This window comes from Columba livia, chromosome 3 (assembly GCF_036013475.1).
Source record: "Columba livia isolate bColLiv1 breed racing homer chromosome 3, bColLiv1.pat.W.v2, whole genome shotgun sequence".
NCBI classification, from domain to species: domain Eukaryota; kingdom Metazoa; phylum Chordata; class Aves; order Columbiformes; family Columbidae; genus Columba; species Columba livia.
Window position 1 is genome coordinate 87,965,860 of NC_088604.1, and position 19,617 is coordinate 87,985,476.

The window sequence follows — 19,617 nt, forward strand, 5'->3', positions numbered from 1 at the left end:
CACTGCCTCCTCCACAGTGCCAGGCAACCCTGCCTGCTGCTGAAATTCATCTGTCAGCCTGCTGTTGCTGCTCAGAGTGAAACCTGCTCGTATCACTGTCCTGTTGCACCTTTAATTCAGCTACTGTTTGTGATCTCTAGGTCAATACAGTATCTAAAATAATGGTGCTTTGGCCAGGAGCTCTAGAAATCACTCTAACAATGAAGTTTTAAATGTCTTTATGAGTTGCATTTGCTGCATCTGCTAATGCTCTTGAATAATCATTAGGTTAGGTGGGATGCACACTCACCTCAAGGTAAAGTGACCTGCTGCAGGAACTTCCACACTTTGACACAGCAACAGTTCCCATTCACACAACTCACCAGATCTATGGTGGTTTTTAGGTAGGTGCTGGTATGTGAGATGCCAGGAGTTACAAGGGAGTGGCAGGAGGAAACAAGGATAAGAACATTCAGCCAAAGCAAAGTGGTGGAACCTGGGACGACTTGGTTCCCTCTGTGCTTTAGTACCAAGGACTGGGTTCAGCACTACCCCCTGCACAGCCTAAGAAGGCTGAGCCTACAAGGAGGGTGGGGCTTCTCTTCCCATTTCTAAATTACAGCAGCATTTTTAATCAGAGGGGTGTCCTGAGTTCTGCAGTAGGATGGGACTGCTTAGACAAGAGTGCATACTGACTTGTGGTCCTGCAAGAGTAGAGCAGAAAAAAATGATGCAGCTAACAACAGACATTGGGAGATCAAACACTCTCTGCCACTTAATGGTTTTAGGATAACACTGTGCCACCTCCCCACTATGTTCTCATGGAGCCTCCCAGTGCCAGTCTTATGGCAGGAACTGCACTGTTCCAGAAGAAGCAGGATCTGATGCTGCAGCTGGTGCTTTCCAAGGCCCAGTCCACACGTGTCCATGTTGGTAACAGGCATTATTGTTTCTGTCAGTGCGATCAAGAATGGGGTTTCTGCTGATCCCTGATGGCCAGAAGCCAAATGCTCCAATGCAGTTGTTGCAGTAACGTTCAGTGTGGAAGCTGCTAAACCTTTTAGATCAGCAGCGTTTAACATGTGTTCTGCAGCAGGTGTCCACATAGCTTGCAGCTGGGCTGCATGCAGCTGTCCTGCCCCCAAACCTCTCAGTTACTTCAGAGTTTACTCTGAGCGAACTCTAGTGCAGTAGTAAGGGCTCCCTGGATGTCCTTGGCATTTCCACTGCCCTTAGCGACGATGGGAGAACCTCCTGCCTTCCCTTCCATCTGCGTACAGACAGCCACAGCCCAGTCGGCAGCAGAGAACACAGGGAGGCAATTCTGGGGAAGAGACACAGAGCAAAGTAATTTGGACTGTGAAGGACTCTCTAATCTAGATAAAGAAAAGTAAACACATCCTCTCCTCACCCAGCCTGGGCCCTCACTGCCTGAGGCACTCATGACTGCCAGGACCGCAACAGCTGGGCTTACATGTCAATGCTGTGTCCTGCCCCTGGGCAAACATGGCCTGGAGGATCCAGGGATATTTGTGCCCAGCAGAGACTGAAAGCATATCTGGTCTCTGTATGGTCATCTCAGGTTCTGCCCCTGTGTGACTAACCACCAACACTGGGCAGAAACCCAGCAAAAGCCTCAACTGGGACCTGCTGAGCAGTGGGTCCAGTCCTCCTTTGCAGGTAGGTTCTGTGTATCTCTACCAGGGTTCTGCTCACCTTGGACACCTGACAGGCACAGAGCACCTCACCAGAAGCCTGAGGGCTGAGCAGCAGGACTGATGTGCCGGGAGACTTGTCACACAGCTGGTTCACTACCTTCATTAGGATCTAGAAGAGGCAGAAAGAGAGGTCAGGCTACAGCAAAGGAGACTGGCACATAGCAGAAAACGTACCCAGCAGCTCCCTCTTACTGTATGCAGCACCTGAGGTACTGTTGGGCCAGCATGCAACGTGGGTTACTCACAGAGAGGGAGTCAGCTGGGACAGTATCAATGATGACAGGTTGGTTGCAGTGTTTCGCTAGCAGGCTTTGCACCTTCTCTTCAGCCTGGAGGGGGAAGCACACAGCACTTGAGGGGCTACAGGTGGCACAGGGTGAGCTGAATGGGGATAACATCTAACACGTGTACAGGAAAAGGCAGTGCTGCTCTGTGAGATTGAGGGGAGACATATGTCAGCAGAAGTCAAAGTAAGACTGGCAGACTGAAATCTCCACATGGACACTTGTGCAACCCTCCTTCCTCAAAAGCAAGCAGACATAAGCCCCTTTCAAAAGTGGAATAGACAGTGATCCATTCAGTCCCCAGCCTTTCTCCTGGACCTACACATCACTGCATGTCTCAGGAAGGTTTCTATGGCAAGATGCTCCTACTTTAAGAAAAGGATAGTTCTTACTGAGAACACTAAGTCACCAATAAGTATTTCCAAAGGGCTTTTAGTATAAATTGGCAGAACACAAATGCATGGGAACCCATGGCAGTATCTGTATGTCTGGAAGAAAGGTTCTATTTTGCCACTGTCTTACTGCAGAACCTTGTAAAGCCCACTGTCAGTGCCATCTCATCTTCTCCTCCATGTATAAAGGGGGAGGAGATGCCTATCTGCCTGTTGGTGTTTGCCAAAAGTGCTGATACAGGGCTATCCATCTTCACAGGCAGACAGACACGGGGATTCTGCAGGTGCCAAAAGCCCAGTCAGTCATTCACTGCCATTTTAAATGACAGCCCTGGTTAATGTTAGTGAAATCAACCCAACAGAGGGCTTGTGCTGCACTGTGCATGACTGTACCTGCTTTCTCCTGCCTTCTAATGGGAGCCTGGTGACTGAGTGGCTACGAAGTGTAACAGAGACACTAGGTCCACTGGTGTGTGCCACACAGTGCCGTGAGCAGGCTGCAGTAAGTGTGATGTTGCCAAAGTACCTGCTGGATCTCCAGTTTCCTGATGGCCGTGTTGGCTGTTCGCTGTAGTGCTTTGAGGATGGCCTGTAGTTCTTTTCTTTGCCACTGGGGCATCGCAGTGCTAGCCACCACCTGCAAGATAATTTGCTGTGTAAGGGCACTAAAGTGTACCTAGTAACAAAGTGCTAGTTCTCTTGGAGGTCAGGCTGGAGACCAGCCTCTTCCCAGGCCCTCCTGTACCCCTGTGTCATCAGGCCAGTCAGTCACTGTGGTGTGCAGCCTTGTCTTTTCAGTTGGGCATCTAAAGCCTGGGTAAAAAGCCTGGGATCACTGTTTTACCCTCCCTCCTACTGCCTTTTCTCACATTCCCACTGGCAGCAGGTCACCTGCAACAGAGGCACTACTCAGCTACTGGTGAAAACATTCGCGACCAAAGTAGCATCAGCAGGTAGCAACATGGCCTTGCTATTGACCATGGTCAGATATGAACCTGCTAGGTAAGAAGTTGTGTGCCTCAAGTGTATAGAGCCCAGGCTGGGATCTTTCTGTAATGGAGTGTAATCCTTACTTTGGTCAATTGGCCCACTTCTTTGGAGAGGTTCTGCATCTCAGGAATAGAGGTGCTCCTCTGCTTCATTCGCAGGGAGACAGAGTCCACTTCCATCGCCAAGCACTGGCCTACTTCCCGGGCCTGAAGAGAGAGAACACTCCAAATTCAGCAACAAAACAATGAGCAGAGAAGGAAAAAGTGGGGTGGCAGCAGGGTCATAAACACTGAAGTGCTGCTCAGGATACAGTGGGAAGACACCTACAGAGGCTTTAAGAAATGACTGTCCCCAGGAGACTTTGAAATGGAAGATTGCTCTCTAGATTTGCAATCAACACTAACTGGTCACAGCCACGGACCAAGCTGTCATGCAGTTATGTTTCCTCAGTATCTAGCATCAGATTATCAGGATTTCACTGAGAAAAGCTGGGAAGCCTCGCTTACTTCTTAGTGCTCTTTTTACAATATAAAATGCACTCTTGAAACTACTGACTGAAGAAACAAAGGAAACACTAAAGAAACCTCATCCACTGTCCAAACATATTTCCTAAGTTCAGCTGATCTTGGTGTATTTCTTATTGTGTTCTCCAACACCAATGCTACGATTAATAAAAAAAGCTAATACAAGATGTTTTCAGCAGTGACGATCCTTGTGGTTTGGAGCATTTTCTCCCTGCCAGATCTTTGTGCTCATGATGGTCCTGTGAGACTTCAGATGAGGAGAGCAGAGAGTATATAAGAAAAGCTGTGGACAGCAAGGATTGCTCTGCCAAGCTGGGATACACATCCCTTGTTTCAAGTCACTCCCTTATGCTGCAGTCTCCCTTGTCTGATTAACACATGCACACAGCTCCTCTCGGGGCCTTCCAGGTCAGCATTTCCAACAACGCATGCAGATGTGCCCTGTCGTGGTTGAGACGGACAAACGACATGCACCAAGTTCTTCCAGGATGAAAGTAGTAGATGCCATTTATTGTCACAAGTGCATTTTTATACAGTTTTACCAATTCATGTGTCTCTTCACTATTCGTTACAAGTTACAGCAGTAACATCTCATTGGCTATTTTTGCTATCATCAATGTTACTCTTCTACTCCCTTCTCTCTCATGGGTACATCCTTAACATCTCTGGATACTCCTTTACTCCCATCTTTCTCACGGGTAGGCCTTCATATCTTCAGGGCTAATTTCTGTTCCCATGCCCTCCGTCAGGGAATCCACGGACCCACCGTAGTCCCCCACATGTGCCCTGCAGCTTTTCGTTCCTCTGCACCAAAGAAAGCCTCACTAGGGACACAGATGCACAGGGGACAGCTAGCCAAAAAGCACCAGGGTGGGCTTTGCCTTTAGTCTTCCCAGTACTAACTGGGAGTGAGTCACTCTCCTCTGACTGCAGCCTTAAAGGAAGTGGGCAAGGTTGCGGAGCCCCCGACAGTTCCAGATATTCAAAGTACAAAGCGATCTCACAGACACAATAGTACTTTTTATAGAGGCCCAGCCAGACCAGAATCACAGTTTAGAAGGAAAAAGACTAAAGAAAAGAAGGAAAAGGGCTGTAAGAATGAGGCTAGAACCCCGTCATCATAAAGTGGGAATCCAACTGTGATAGGCAGGAGGTGAAACCAAAGCAAAGGATCATACCTTTACATACCTACCTGCGGACTGAAATTTATAGTCTAGAGGCTTCCTGATATTTTGTGCCAAGTTTCTATCTTGAAAAAGGGTGTCTGAGGGGAAGAATGAAGGTCAAGGAGACAGGAGACTGGGACAGGAAGGGGAGTGGAGGTGAATAGTGAGGTATGGCAGAGCTGTATCCAGGGGCAAAGGAGGAAGCCAGATCAGGCACAGCAGGGAGGCTCCAGCCAAAGCAGCAGGAAGCTGACTGTCTATGCAGGAACCTACAAAGTTGGGTTCTTCTGACATTGCCTTGGCACAGCAGAAGTCTCAGTTCCCCCATTCTTACCTGTTTGGCTTGTCCCCCTGTCACTGCAATGACACGGCTAATCCCTTTAACAAGCTGACGCTCGCTGATGATGGTCAGATCTTCCACAGCTCCTGTTTGTAGAAGGTGCCTGCAAAGTCAGCAGAGAAGAGGAAATTAAACAAGCTGCTCTCTGGGAAGAGAAATCAGGAACACTGCTTTTCTTTTAGGCAAGTCTCAAGACCAGCAGCCAATCTCAAGAGCTTCAATTCCCTCCCATCCCCAAAATCCTGATGGCACCGTCAGGCAAGAGACAGCAGAGTTGAGGCTACTCCAGAGGAACCTCTGTGCTACCTGCCCAGCAGGCTGCTGTCAAATGGCATGACAGCCAAGTTCTGCCTTGCTTTTCTCTCCTCCAGCAGTGGGGTGAATCAGGACTCGTCTCTTCTACTCAGCTGCTACTGAACCTTCTAGAAAGTAATCTTTTCCTTCAACTCCACCAGTCTCTTGTCAGACCAGCTCACAGAGTGGCCAGCAGACTCCAGTCCCAGGCTAGCCGTGCAGTCACAGGGCACCGAGAACCTTCCCTTTCCTTCTTGGCTATTCAACACCCGATATCAAAAATACAGTGTCTCAGGTTCTGTTACCACAAGTAATAATTCCAGAAAGCTTCACGAGAATCGATCACCTCCACTCCCATACAGTTTCTTGTCCCACTACTCCCACAAGAATGATCTCATGACTAGAAACTTGCTCATTTTCAGCTGTATCTGCTCAAATGCCAATTTGTTCTTTTTTGTGTGTGTGTCAGCATTGTCCTAAAATGGATTAACTCTTATTCTATTCTCATTACTGCTAAAAGCAGAAGAGGGCAAAAATAAAGATCTCACAACTGTCTCAGAATCTCCTGCTGGGTCTCCCACCCTTCTGCAACCCCAAAGACAAAGCCCTGTAACTCTGGTATGACAAGTCACACGCCCTTTTCCCACACTTTGCTGGTGCCCTGTGGCTTCCAGCTTGGTTTCAGACTGTGAAGCAAGGAAGAACACTTTGATACTTAGCATTTCACTACAGTTTTCTCACCCTGGGACTTCCAAGTTTCATAACTAGCCCATTCTGTCCTCACAGGATCCTTCTGGTGAGAAAGCTCAGACGCACAGGGACAGGGAGTGGAGCTTGTAAGAATGTCTCTACCTCAGCCACCAGTGCCCATAAACACACCTTCTGACTGCAAATAAAAGTCACTTACGTCCCACAGCAGAGCTCCACAGAGGTCTGCATTGCAGCCTCAGAGTCGCGGGTCAGCACACTCTCCACAGGGACCCCCAGGGACACTATCCTCACTGGATCTGGATACCCCTGACAGAGGAGACAGGGATCAGCAGCTAACAACATGGTCCTTTGGGGACACTTGCAGACTAACTGCATGGTTTCAGGTCCCTGACTCACTTTTCCCCTATTCCAGAGCAGTCCCATAGTCAGGGGCAGCACTGCTTCTTCCCCACAACCAGTCACCATGGGAGAAAGAAACAATCGGGTGACACTACAAGCTTCTGGTCCAAAGAAGTGAGCAAAAAGCCTATGCACCACAAGCCTCCATGTTTTACAATACAGCACTCCTGAGATCTCTGTTCTATTTTCCTTTCTTGAGTTTTGGCAGTCAATTCCCTTGCAGAAACCTGTTGCATCAACATCTCTTGTGATCCAGATGATTCCTGCTGAAAGAAGGCTCATGAAGACATGCGCTGCCATCCTGTCATACCTCATCTACTGCACGGAGTCCCTGAACTTCTCTTGCCAGTGTGAGGGGGACCTCAGCCATATGCACAACCTCATTTTGTTTGATCACATCTTGGACCACTTGTTCCACTTGCTGCAGCTGCTCCACCGTCACAGGGCCCTGAGGAAGTAAATCAGCCACCTTCAGGAGAAGCCTTCTAAGACATCGAGAACAAGAGGGAGAACTGGGGCAGGAACGTCAGGCAACTCGGCTTAGGCACACCACTTCCCCCTTGCATCTCATCTTCCCTACTTGTGAAGGAAATTGTGAGCATCATGACCCTCCCACCTCACCCCCTGAGGAGGGATAAGGATGTTCGATCCAACCAAACTCTTCAAGAAAGATGCTGCAATGAGTGACAGGTCACCAGGACCATTGTTCAGCCCAACCTAACAGCTTTCAGTTCCCAACCCTTCTCACCTGAACGACCGGCACAGACGTGAGACACATGCCACAGCCAAACTGGTGAATCTCTCAGAGACCCCTTAACACTACTCAGGTCAGCCCCACAACCACTGGCTTGCTAAGTCCTTTCCCTTCTGATCCCCATTCATCCCCTCAGCAAACTCTGCTCACAGCCAGGTCAAGGGAAAGCAGAGACAGTCATGTCTAGAGGGTCAAGTCTTATTGCTCAGATGAAACATGACCTATCTCTAAAGGAGTGATTATGGTGAGAGGAGAAAAATCCCTGGAGAGAAGACCAGTACTGGGATGCTCATACTGCTGAGAACAAGAAAAAAGAAGTCCAGAGTCACCTTGGTATCAAAGTCGAAGCGCAGCCGCTCTGCGGTCACATGGGATCCTCGCTGCTCTGTGTTGTCACCCAGGACATGGCGGAGCGCAAAGTTTAGCAGGTGGGTAGCGGTGTGGTTCGTCATGCAGGCCAGCCGCTTGGCCTGAAAGCAAAGACAAATTGGCAGGGAGTGCTGGTTCTCCACGGCTCAGGAGAGCAGGGAATGGCACGAAGAGATACGGGAAAGGCTGCATGTGAGAGGATGGGAGAAAATGGAGGGAAAAACAACAGGTAGTAAAGCTGTTAAACAAATTTATGTCACAGGGAAGACTTAACTTCTTTTCCCATGGGATCACTTCTGTGAAACAGCACAGGGTAGGCTGGATACTTCTGGACAGAGCAATGGCTCACAGAAGATTACAGAGTTACTTGTGAGGTCTCCTTCCCACTGCACATCATAACGAAAAGCAGTCTTGGGAAAACAAGGGACAAGGCTCTGCTGTGCCCAGGTTACTCAGGACATCACAAGACTCTCAAGGCAAGGCTAGGAAAAGGTTAAGAGCAGTGAGTTATCACCTCATCCACAAAGAGCTGCACTTGGTCCCCAGCACGCAGGGTTTCCACAGCAGTGACCGCATGGATCACATAACCACCACAGAGCTGAACAGATTCTACAGGGAAGAGTATGTCCTGACCAAAGAGAGACGGAAAGATGAGTTAGGACACAGGGAACATTCAAAGGCCTGTGCTAGGTGCCTTATTGATCTGACTAGGAAAAACAAACCCCATTGAACTCTTAAATACAGGGATGGGGTGGGAAAAGCAGGGACGAGCTCATTTCCAATGTAACCAGAGTGCCTCAGGCCTTCCCTGCATTCAGCCACTTGCTGCACAACATACCGAGGCCGTCAGCTTGCAGCGAAGGGGCTGCGACACCACCCATCCCAATGAATTTTCTTAACAAGGATGCTTGTCTATGAGAAAACAGCAGCTGCCAAGGTGCCTGTCTCAGGAACCGAAGGTGCCATTTCAGCCTCACTCGGCTGGCAAGACAAACTTGATCCCCACTTCAGCTTGAGGAGAAGTGCTGAGCCAGGCACTATTGCATTCTGCAAGGCTAAAAAGGCAACATCAATGTCCAGGGGTGATTCTCAAGAGCTGGAATGTGGGAGGGGAAAAAAGGCTGCACTCCATGTAACTTCCCGGGAGAGGGCAAGGTTAAAGGAACATGCTGCAGAGGTAGATGTCCTCCCTGATGCTTTTGGGAGGGATAAGAGTTTTTGCAACAGGTCTCAGGTTGGGCAGTGCTTGCAGTCATCAAGGACTCACCAGAGACAAGTTACTCAGCTCATGGACTCTCTGGTCATTGATTGCCTTCTCTCTGCATTGCAGCCCCAACTGGTGGGAGTGCAGCACACTGAAGTGAGACTCAAGAAGACTTTACAGTCTTCCCCAGCAAGCAGAAATTGCAAAGGGCTGAGAGAGACAGAGCAGCAAGTATACCTCTGTGAACTTACTGCTGCTTCTCCCCCACCTCACCAATCCCAATGCAAAACAAAGGGAACTATCAGGAGTCAGCAACTTGCAAATTAACACACTAAAACAGCCCACAAGTTGGGGAAGTCTGCCTGGCCTCAGTATTCATGGCTGCCTTGGGTTCAGGCAGCAAAGGGTCTCACCTGCTGTCCTAAACGCATCATGTAGCCCTGGTCAGAGTCCTGCCCGCCCTGCTCTGCATAGAAGTTAGTCCTGTCCAAGATGACACCACAGCGTTGCCCTGATCCAACCTCCTTCTGGAGAGACTGACCTCTGTACAGCATCAGAATGGTGGCCTGGCACGGGCTGAACTCTGTCAGGTGGAAGAAGATGGCAGCAATTAGTGCACATACCCTCTCAGATTGCAACATGGAAGGAGGAGTCACTTCCCCATGCCAACCCTGCCAACACTGAGTCTATACTGCAAATTGGCACTTTCCTTTGGCTTGGTGGGAGAGGAACAGCTATCGGCAGAAAGGACAACAGATTTGCTGTTCGGAACCAAGTTATCCCTCACTCACTTACCTAGTGACAGATCTGCGAGTAGCGGGTAACCAGGCAGAGACACCTAGTCCAGCTCCACATGAGTCTGACAGAACACGATGTACTACAGACACATTTGTATCTTGCTACACTGCCTGCCTGGCCAACCTGCCTGCCTTCTATGAAGAGATGACAGACTTGGTGGGCAAGGAAAGACAGGGATGCCACCTTCCTAGAAGCAGTGAGTTTCTGACACGCTCTCCTGTAGCCTCCTTGAAGCCAAATTTGAGTGACATGGACTGGGCAGGTGGATCATAAGGTGGGTGTAGAACTGGCTGGGCAGCTGGCCCCACACAGAATTGCTCAACAGTTTCATGTTCAACTGATACTCAGCTACCAGTAGAGCTACTTGGTGGCTGATATTAGGGCCCAAACCACTGAACATCTTAATTAGTGACTATCCATGACAAGATGGGATGTACCCATATCCTGTACGGCAACAAATTTGTGGAGACTAGTTGATACACTGAAGAGTGGGGCTGCTTTTCAGTGGCATCTCAGCAGGCTACAGAAACGGACTGACAGAAACCTCAGGGTCCTCAGGAGCTTGCTGAACTCAAGTCAGCAGGGAGCCCTTGCAGCAAGGAAGACTCACTGACTGCTGGGCTGTATGAACACAAACAGAGCCAGCAGGTCAAGAAAAGTGGTTATTCACCCCTATTTAGCATTTGTGAGACTACATCTAGAGTACAGGACATTCTGGTGGCACATAAACAAAAAAAAACAATTTTTCCCACCAAGAGTGATAATGAACTGGAATAGGGTGCAGAGAGGCTGTGAAATCTCTGTGCTTAAAGATACTGAAAACTTAAATGGACATGGCTCTGAGCAACCCAGTCTGACTGTGAAGCTGATGATGTTCTGTTGATCAGGAGACTGGACATCCAGAGATCTCCTCCAATCTCAATTCCTTCATGATTCAGTGACTGAGGAGGTAGGACAGTGCCCACTTGGAGATTCCAGCCAGTGTCGCTGCTGGGAATTTTTCCCCTCCATTATGCTCTTGCAGTAGTATATATAGTTTGAACTGCCTCACTTTCTGCTTAATGTGGGTTGCCCCCAGCATGCTGGGTAAGAGGGAGCTGGCTATACACAGCTATCTCTAATTGTTTGTGACAGCTACACCACCTCTTGCTCTCTGTGGTTGAGCTTCATGCTTTCCCTAGAGCATCAGCAACCCCAATCACCCTAAATGACAAAAAGCCTGCACTGGCATCTAGTGGTCTGCCAAAGAAATAGCAAGTGCACCGTTTCAGTCAACTATTATGCCTAAACCCTTTGCATAATTATTCGTCATTCTCCTCAGCACTCACACCCAGAAACCTAACTGTTGGAGACAGACTCATCTACAGCAAAAATTGACAGTCCCTGCTTCACCCCTGAATAGTAATACCAACCTGGAGCTCACAGCCTTGTCACCGGCTCAGACCCTTCCTGGTGACATACTAACAGAAATAAAAGCATCTGCTTTGGGATGAGGTGCAGGGGCAGAGAAAAGACACAGCAGCAAGGTAGACAGGTTTGAACCAGAGCACAAGTTCTGCATTCCTGAGTTTCGGTAGTAAAAAGCAGTCCTGGGTGGAATTCCAGTGCCCTCAGGCAGAACTTGCATTACACACAGGACTCGGCTGCTTACCATATTGCCCGTGCTGTCCAAGCCTGTAGGCGTATTTTGGGGAGTCATCAGTAGCAGGTACATTGTCACTCTGCAGCTGAGCCAGTGAGTGCACATCAAGGCGCGTGTTTGTGTCATCTCGCTGTCCTGCCTGAGGGCCACCGGCCTTGCACTGCAGCAGAGCAAAGCACACTTAGATAGGAGATACTCAGGGGCACTCAAACCAGTAGCTGGAGGAGCTACAAGGCTAGGAGCTTCTTCCACCTTCCTGGAAAAGGCTTGTTTAGGTCCAGGCTGATGAAGGCTACTGCTAAACCAACCCCATTCCTTCGAGGCCCACAAGCACTCAATACCACTCCATGCTGGCCTCCAGGCAGCCCATAAGCAAGAACTAATACAGCCCTCTCAGCACAGCTTGCTGCATAGCTGTGAAACTTCCAGGCCATTAAAGCAAGGCCTCAAACCAATTACTGCACTGGGTGAGCAGTGCACGTCTTCTGGCACTACAGAGACTGAGGAGGTTTTGTAAACTCTTCACAAATTGCTTGCTGTTTGGGCTAAGCTGGTTGTGCTTTGTGTGAGGAGTTGGACTACATGACTGACAGAGGATACTTGTAACCTGTATAATTCTATCATAACCTCCACTCCAGCAACAGTCAGCCTCATAAAACACTTCTTCTGATCTGAAGAGAATCACCAGCCAATACTTTTAAGTCCCACATGCACAAGCAAAGGCATTGTGACCCCACTGCTGTTTCCAGCCCCCTCCCCGTTCAGGGAAAAGGTACATGACCCTGTGGTTGCATCCAAAGAGCCTCAGCAGTGAAAGGAATTCTGCCTCCAAGGTAACAGGAGAGAGGGAAGGCTCCGAATTATTCTGACAAGGGAAGTGTCCCTCTTACCTTCGCATCTTCCAGAGCAAGTTCATTAAAAGCAGCTGAATTCAAACTGATTCCCTTTTCTTCAAGCATCAAGTCAATCAGATCCAGAGGAAAACCCAAATTCGCATAGAGAGACCAGGCTACTTCAGCTGTAGGACACAAAGAAGGGCATGAAATCTGTGTGAATACAGAAAGCAAAGGCATCTCAAGATTTGCTTTGATGGGACCAGTCTAGTGTGTGCTTTGGTAACTGGATTCATCTGTCTTGTGTGCAGCTGCACTGGTAATGGGGAAAGGAAGAGAAGCTATGCAGTTATTCTTGTATGGAACTGAGTACTAATGATGCCCTACAGCCCCACCCCTGCTAAAATTCAGTGCAGCACATCTGGACAGGCAGCTGCTCTGGTTGGGCCCTGAGCTCCTTCTTTCAGCTGCATCTTGTGAGGACCCAGTTAATCAGTCAATAAAGGAGCATGGGAATGTTTTGAACTTACCTGGTGTCTAGTTTATTTTGGGAACAAAGTACTAGAGAACAATTGCAATCTGAAGAAAAACATCTGTTCCCCAGGCAGCTGGGGCTAGAAGGTCACTGAAAGCACGTGGAGGAGGCAGACATCCACAGAGTTTTGACTGTGATGCTTGTGAGGACCTGGATCAAACCATCTTTAAGTGCAGCTTGTCAGAGGAGGGAGACTCACCTGGGAAGTTTGTGGAGGGCTCCATCTGCTGCACTGTGCGCTCAATGATGCGCCTCCCACGCTCAAGGGAGGACAGAAAAGCTGCCTCGTTCTCATTGATGATATCCATGATCTGCCCAAGGATGAGAAGAAGGGTTAGCCACACCTCAGGAAGCTCCCCAGCTCAGCTCAGCTCAGCTCTGCTACAGTCAGCTCAGAGAACATCAAGCAGGTGTCTAACAGGAGTGCTGTGTTTGCTTGAAGCAGTCTTTTTGTCCCATAAATATCTACCTAAACACAGCTCAGATACATTACTAAACAGGCCCATTGTGCCTCCTACCACCATTGCTGTTAAAGAAATACTGACCATCCATCTGGGGAAGGCTGGAGGCTGACAAATGCTCTGTCAGATATTCATGTATGTGACCCAATTAAAACTGCACGGCTGGAACAGCCAGAGAAATTGCTCATCAGTTGCTATCAGCAGAAGCAAGCCAGGACTAGCATTGAATCACCACTCCACTTTGGATAAAAGGTACCCAGGCCAGGACATGCTGTACTTGCACTCAATAGAAGAGCTACCCTAGATTTTTTTAGACCAACAGCTGCCTTATGCCTGGACAAGCAGTCCCTAGTGAAGACCTAGTAGAGCTTCCACAAGGAAATATGCCACAGACACTTCTCACGCCCAGGATACAGACATGTTCCCAGCACACCTCAGCCCACCCAAGAGAACATGGTTATGGAGTAGGCTATGCAAACTCCTCCAGCTAAGTCCCAAGGAAGGGCTGACTTCCACCTCTGAGAGCAGTGCCTTGCAAAGATAATGAGAGAGGGGGTTTCTCTCCAGGGGATTCCACATCACTCACCTGGTCTTCATTCTTCGTCAGCTCTGGATAGGCGTTTCCCTGCAGAGTGAGCCTCAGTTAGTGATACCATCCTCAACATCTTCCTCGAGGGATCTCACAGCATGCCACAAGCATTATAGAGGTTTCTCAGGCAGATGTGTGTGAAGGGAGCTCCAGTGCACAGTCCCAGGGGAAGAATCACATGTGGATTTACAGCTGCCATCTCCTGGCTTTCTCCCTGTGACCCACCTCTGCTAGCCCCTGCATAGCATCTCTTTGCAAACACATTCATTCACAACAGGAAGAAAGCTTTGTCTTTTAGGATGCTGTTAGTACTTACAGGGACCAATTTCAGATGGTTTTAACTAGATATGACAGCTTGGAAGCCACTGTCCTCAGGAAACAATGTGCACTTGCATACACTTACATGCACGCTTGTGATGACTGCACTGCTGGTCACACTAAGACCTCTCCCTCCCATCACAAATAATCAGGAGAGGAGATTTTTATTGCTGTAATGCACAGCAGCACATACACCCTCCTGGAGCTCCTTTACATCCAAGACTGTGTCCTGATAGTGTACAGGAAAGGGACGTGGGGCTGAACAGGACAAGTGTGACACTCTTTTTTTTTCCCCCAAAGCAGCTTTTTGTACTCACCAGCACTTCCACTACAGTAGGCACCAGAGAGGCCAGGAGCCCAGGTGGAGCATGAAGGACTTCAGAGCAGAAGCGGACGGCCCTGCGCAGGATCCGGCGCAGCACCAGTCTGAAAGCAGAGCAGGATTCCCCAGTCAGCCACATGAGCATCCCTGCCTAGCTCCCACATGCAGCACACCCAACGCACAGCTCCTCTGGCCTGATCTATCCACACAGACCAGCCGCTCCTCACATGCTAAACCCACCCAAGGATGAGCCTGCAGATCAGAACCTCTTCCAGGCTCTCACCTTCCTGTCTCTTCAAAGCTCATGAACTCCCTCCTCCTGGGCTCACAGCAGAACCTCTCCCTCTGGCTGTCTGTATGCCTTTCTACACCTACCTCCCTCCACCCATTTCCTTATGACCTTACTCTGCTCCGGAGAGGCCTGGGTAGATGCCATCAGTGATGCACACGCACAAGGTGCGCACATGATCTGCCACCACACGGTAGGCCATATTCACACACCCAACGTCAGCATCCCCGACCAGACCTTGGTATCTGGGCCCTCCACAGCCCTAAAAGACAAAGCAAAGAGACAGATTAGCAGAAATTAATGGCTGTAGAAGGAAAAGTTTCAATGCAAAAGGCAGCCAGCTGCACTTGACATCTTGCTTTTCAACTAACTCTGAACCTCGTGCATCTAAGATGGACCCATTAAATCCTTTCAGAGCATTATACACCGAGACTTCTATATCTGAGACATATCAGCCAATACCATGGCGCTGAGGAGTTTAAGAAACTTCGGAGGAAAAACCGATCAGCAATGCTGATATACTAGTGTTTTTTCAACCTGGAGTTCTCCCTAGTTTCCCACAAATGCTGGTCTGGACCTGGCTGTGCAAACCTCCTGTCTCAAAACACCATACAATAAGAGAAGGTTGTACTGGTACCAGGCATACAGTCTGCATTCAAGAAGCTTTTGTTTAGTTGTGAGTCTGAGCAGAAGCACTGTCACCTTGTGAATAGCATCCAAGATGGGAGTGAAGAGATCTGTGTCGTAGTTGGAGCGTTTGTTCTGCAGAACTGTCACCAGCCTTTCCAGACCCATCCCTGTATCCACATGGTGCTGCGGCAGGGGAAGCAGATTTCCCTCCACCTCTCTGTCAGCCAGCCAGCAAAAATAAAAGGCAAAAGAGAAAGCAAGGGTCAGTCCAGTGGCAAAATAAGGAGCAGGCAAATCAAAGACAATGGGAGAGTGACAGGTGATAGGAACAGTAGGTGACCCAACAGTAGCTGACCCCAGGAAGCTCAGGGAGAAGATTAACAGCAACCTGTCTTGGCACTGCCAGGCAGCCAGGATCCAACCATCAGATAGTGTGCTGGTTCGACTGAAAATGGATTAATTTTCTTCATGCAGTTAGAAACCTTTCTTTTTCACAGCTAGCACGCTCATTATTTGGACTTAGTTTGAGAACAAGAAGATAACACGCCAGGACAGAGTTAATGTTTTAATTGCTCTGGTCTGAGAGCCAAGGACATTCTGAGCACTCTGCCCACAGGTGTGAGGCAGCGAGGAAGTGGGGTACGAATGGGACAGAGCTTGACTGACATCTAGACTGATAAAGGAGAGTATTCCATCCCATTAGCATCCTGCTCCAGATTTAAGAGTGGGGCCTTCTGGTTTCTCCCCCCTTTTTCTCTTTTTTTTTCACACTCTCTCTCTCTGGGGGTAGCCAGGGGAGTTTCAGTCTGGAAGTTTAGCCAGGCCTTCTGCAATTTTGCAGTGGCCTCTGGGTTTTTATGTCTTTCTCCTCTTTTTTTTTTTTTTTTTTTTTTCCTCTCTCTCTGGGATCAGCTTTAGGATCAGGTGTGGCTTGCTGGGACTGGCTCAGTTGTGGACAGTGTTCGTGTGGAATTGCCTTGAGTATCTTTTATTTCTATTGTGTATATATATATTTTTATTTAGTAGTAGGCTATTAGTATTTTGTTATTTTACTAAACTGTGTTTATCTCAATCCAAGTTTCTCCCTTCCCTTTTGATTCTCTCCCCTGTTGGGGAGGGGTGGGGGAGAGGGTGAGAGAGCAGCTATTGTGGTTATATTGCTAGCTCGGGTTAAACCACAACAGATAGTCATGACAGACTGTAATGCAGCGAAAAGGGCCTTCACTAAACAGGAGCCCAAGGCCTTCTCCTCCTTCTGCAGGTTCCTCTGGGCTGCTGAATACCTCAAGAGACCTCTGGGATGCAGCAGTGAGGGAGAACAGGCAGCAGAGGTTGAAGGACAACAGGACAAGTAGAGCATAGGGGACCAAAAGCCACACTGGACACATCTCTACAGCTTCCTTTTTGCTCCTGTACTGCCACATCCTAGAAAGCAGTGAGACCTCTGAGAATATACAAATATGATTTTGGAGTCAAACAAGGGAGAAGGCTCTGGAGTTCAGACCTGACGCCTGGTACCTGCTATACTGCATGAAGACCAGATTCCAGATCTCCACCACATCAGGGCTGCCCTTGTTCACCAGCGCTGCAGCATTTCTGCCACCACCCACGTGGTCATAGTGGATCTCTGTGCAGGGACCACAGGGACCTGTGTCCCCCATCTCCCAGAAGTTGTCTTTCAATGGAAAAGGAAGCACGTGACTGGCAGGCACTCTGGAGAGGAAAACAGAGGTTGGCAGTGCTGGGGCATGCACACAAAGCACATAGTAGCTTAGATCACAGAGAAAGTTGGAAAGAATCGTTTCTGACTACTACAAATTCAATAAGCCAACACATAAGGATTCCTTTGCTTCTGTTCACACAGAATTACTCTCCTGAGCAGGAACAAACTGGACCAAACCAGACAGGATTCTACTCACTGCCCAGAATGGCTGGCAAACACAGTCCGGCTCCTGCTGACAGAGACAGGCTCTCCAAGGGGTCTGTGGAGCTGCCCTCCTCCCTGGAGGGAATTCCAGCAGAGCTAAGACCACATCACAATGGACAAGGCTGAACACCGGTAGAGGCACAGAACTGGCTGCTAGGGTTCAAAGCCCACACACAACCTGGAAAAAGCTCCCAAAGCACAGCAGTGCTCTCTGCAGCGGCTTCATCCTCACACTAGGGCAACTACTGCTGGCTCTCAGAGGAGAACGCATGCTCCGCAGCTCATGATGGGGAGCAAGCAAAGGATCAGAGCTCCTCCACACACTTTATCCAGGCCAGCCAGTCTTAGGCACACAGCCCCCCCCCCCACTGACAACATCTGAGAAACAGCTTAAAGGTCAAGTGCCCCAGAGCACTGAGAGCCCAGCTGATTCTAAAAGCCAAAACTGAAACAAAATTAGTTTAAAACACAACTTTTGGCCCCTGCATCTGATTCTCATCAACTAAAAAGCAAACAGGAGACTGCGGAGACTGAAGTGTCTTCACCTGCTGCTCAGAACCTCTTCTCTAACACACTTACCCCAGGCGGAGCCACACGTCCTTGCACTCCTCATCTGCGCTCAGCCCCAACAAGGAGTCTCCGCCAAAATAGGTGACATAGAGACGATCTCTGGGTATCTCGTAAACCTCTGTCAAGAGCTCCCAGGCCATGCTACATGCCTCCTCCTAAGCATGAAGGGAACATAAACAAAGTACAGTAAACCAGGATGCATAGCAATGCAGAAAGGCTCTTTAGAATGAGACTCAAACACTGAAGAAGTTCATTTCAGCTGCTCTCTCCCTTTCCAATTTTAAGGCATATTGCAAAGTGCAGGATGAGGGTCAGGTGAGTTAGACAGCTCACTGCTGCCTGTGGAAAACTGACATTCCTGAACTGTTGGGAGACCTGCAGGATCACAGCGGGGTCTACACTCACACACTTGCCAGCGGAGTTACATGAATTATTTTCTTTCCAAGGAAAAAATGTATTCACTAGCAATACAACTAGCACCCTTTATCCTTCTTCCCTTTTGAAACTTTGTAGCAGCAGACACCAAATGAACTGTAAACCTCTTTTCACTACATTAGATGACCAACACTGGTATTTGCACAGAGAACTTTGACTTGTATGTGGTGTTTACAACTTTGAAAGGCCAAGTGCTCTGAGAGTCTGTAGGGTACATTTAGCGATTCAGCACACCAGCTGACTACCTCTGCTCCAGTCTGCAGAGCGCCCAAGAAGCAATCTATGGGTTACCAAAATGCCTTCTGCAGTCAGTCCCACGGCACTACAGCACAGAACTATAGCCACACTCCAAAAGGAAAACCACATTTCCCTCTGCAGAGGATTCCCTCCCACTGCCTTGCCTTAAAGTAATCCCCAAAGGACCAGTTCCCCAGCATCTCGAAGAACGTGTGATGGTAAGTATCTCGGCCCACGTCCTCCAGGTCGTTGTGTTTCCCTCCTGCACGCACGCACTTCTGGCTGTTCACCACCCGCCGGTGCTGCGCCAGCTCGCTCCGGGGGTGCACCGTGCCCAGGAAAATGGGCTTGAACTAGAAACCGAGGCAGAGAGACAGATGAGCTGCTGGATGCCGCCCAGCGCTTGGTGCTGTGCCTGGGGCTCCCGAGCAGCCGCAGCGAACGGGATGGGGGAGCAGCGCCGCGGCCAGCCCCGCTAGGAGCCCGGCCTCCCGCGCAGAGCTCCGCGAAAGGGGTCACCCCGAGACGGGCCCCGGGAAGCCGGCGGAGGGGACGTGACGGGGCGGGCCGCTAGCGGCGGGGGAAGCACCTGGTTCATGCCCGCGTTGACGAAGAGGAGGCTCGGGTCACCGCGGGGCCGCACGGGGGCCGAGGGCAGGCGGCGGTGGCCGTGGCGCTCCTGGAAGAAGCGGAGGAAGGCGGCGCGGATCTGCTCCGCCGGCGGGCAGCCAGCAGCCCCACGGCGGGGGCCGCAGCGCCAAGGCGCCGCCTGCAGCAGCCGCCGCCGGCCGGCCGCCGCCATGCTGGCCGAGGGCGGAAAGCAGCGCAAGCAGCTTCCGGAAGGGGCGGGGAGAAGCGGGGTCGTTGGTGGGTCTGACGGGACAGCGGAAGACCCCCACGGAACCGG

The 19,617-nt window shown here is 49.7% G+C and overlaps 1 protein-coding gene across 1 annotated transcript; it reads right to left on the minus strand.

Moving 5' to 3' along the window:
• Positions 1-201: 201 nt before the first annotated feature.
• Positions 202-19,594, minus strand: AARS2 (alanyl-tRNA synthetase 2, mitochondrial). Its single transcript, XM_065058098.1, has 22 exons — positions 19,300-19,594; positions 18,875-19,063; positions 18,048-18,193; positions 17,060-17,254; positions 15,614-15,758; positions 15,028-15,173; positions 14,618-14,726; positions 13,980-14,018; positions 13,132-13,243; positions 12,455-12,582; positions 11,574-11,724; positions 9,538-9,707; positions 8,435-8,548; positions 7,881-8,021; positions 7,108-7,245; positions 6,595-6,704; positions 5,388-5,496; positions 3,447-3,569; positions 2,900-3,010; positions 1,943-2,026; positions 1,696-1,806; positions 202-1,303 (listed from the first exon to the last, which is right to left on the minus strand). The coding sequence occupies exons 1-22, from the start codon at positions 19,510-19,512 to the stop codon at positions 1,139-1,141; spliced, it is 2,949 nt and encodes a 982-aa protein (XP_064914170.1). The 5' UTR covers positions 19,513-19,594; the 3' UTR covers positions 202-1,138.
• Between the last annotated feature and the right edge of the window lie 23 nt (positions 19,595-19,617).

What these genes read in the sequence shown, in the direction of transcription:
- AARS2 (XM_065058098.1), bottom strand. Translation starts at nt 19,512, where the DNA reads ATGGCGGCGGCCGGCCGGCGGCGGCTGCTGCAGGCGGCGCCTTGGCGC. An exon ending in GTCTTCATGCAGTATAGCAG is followed by an intron (nt 15,759 to 17,059) that starts GTACCAGGCGTC and finishes GCTGGCTGACAG; the next exon opens with AGAGGTGGAGGGAAATCTGC. An exon ending in GTGGAGCTCTGCTGTGGGAC is followed by an intron (nt 5,497 to 6,594) that starts GTAAGTGACTTT and finishes CTGACTTTGCAG; the next exon opens with GCACCTTCTACAAACAGGAG.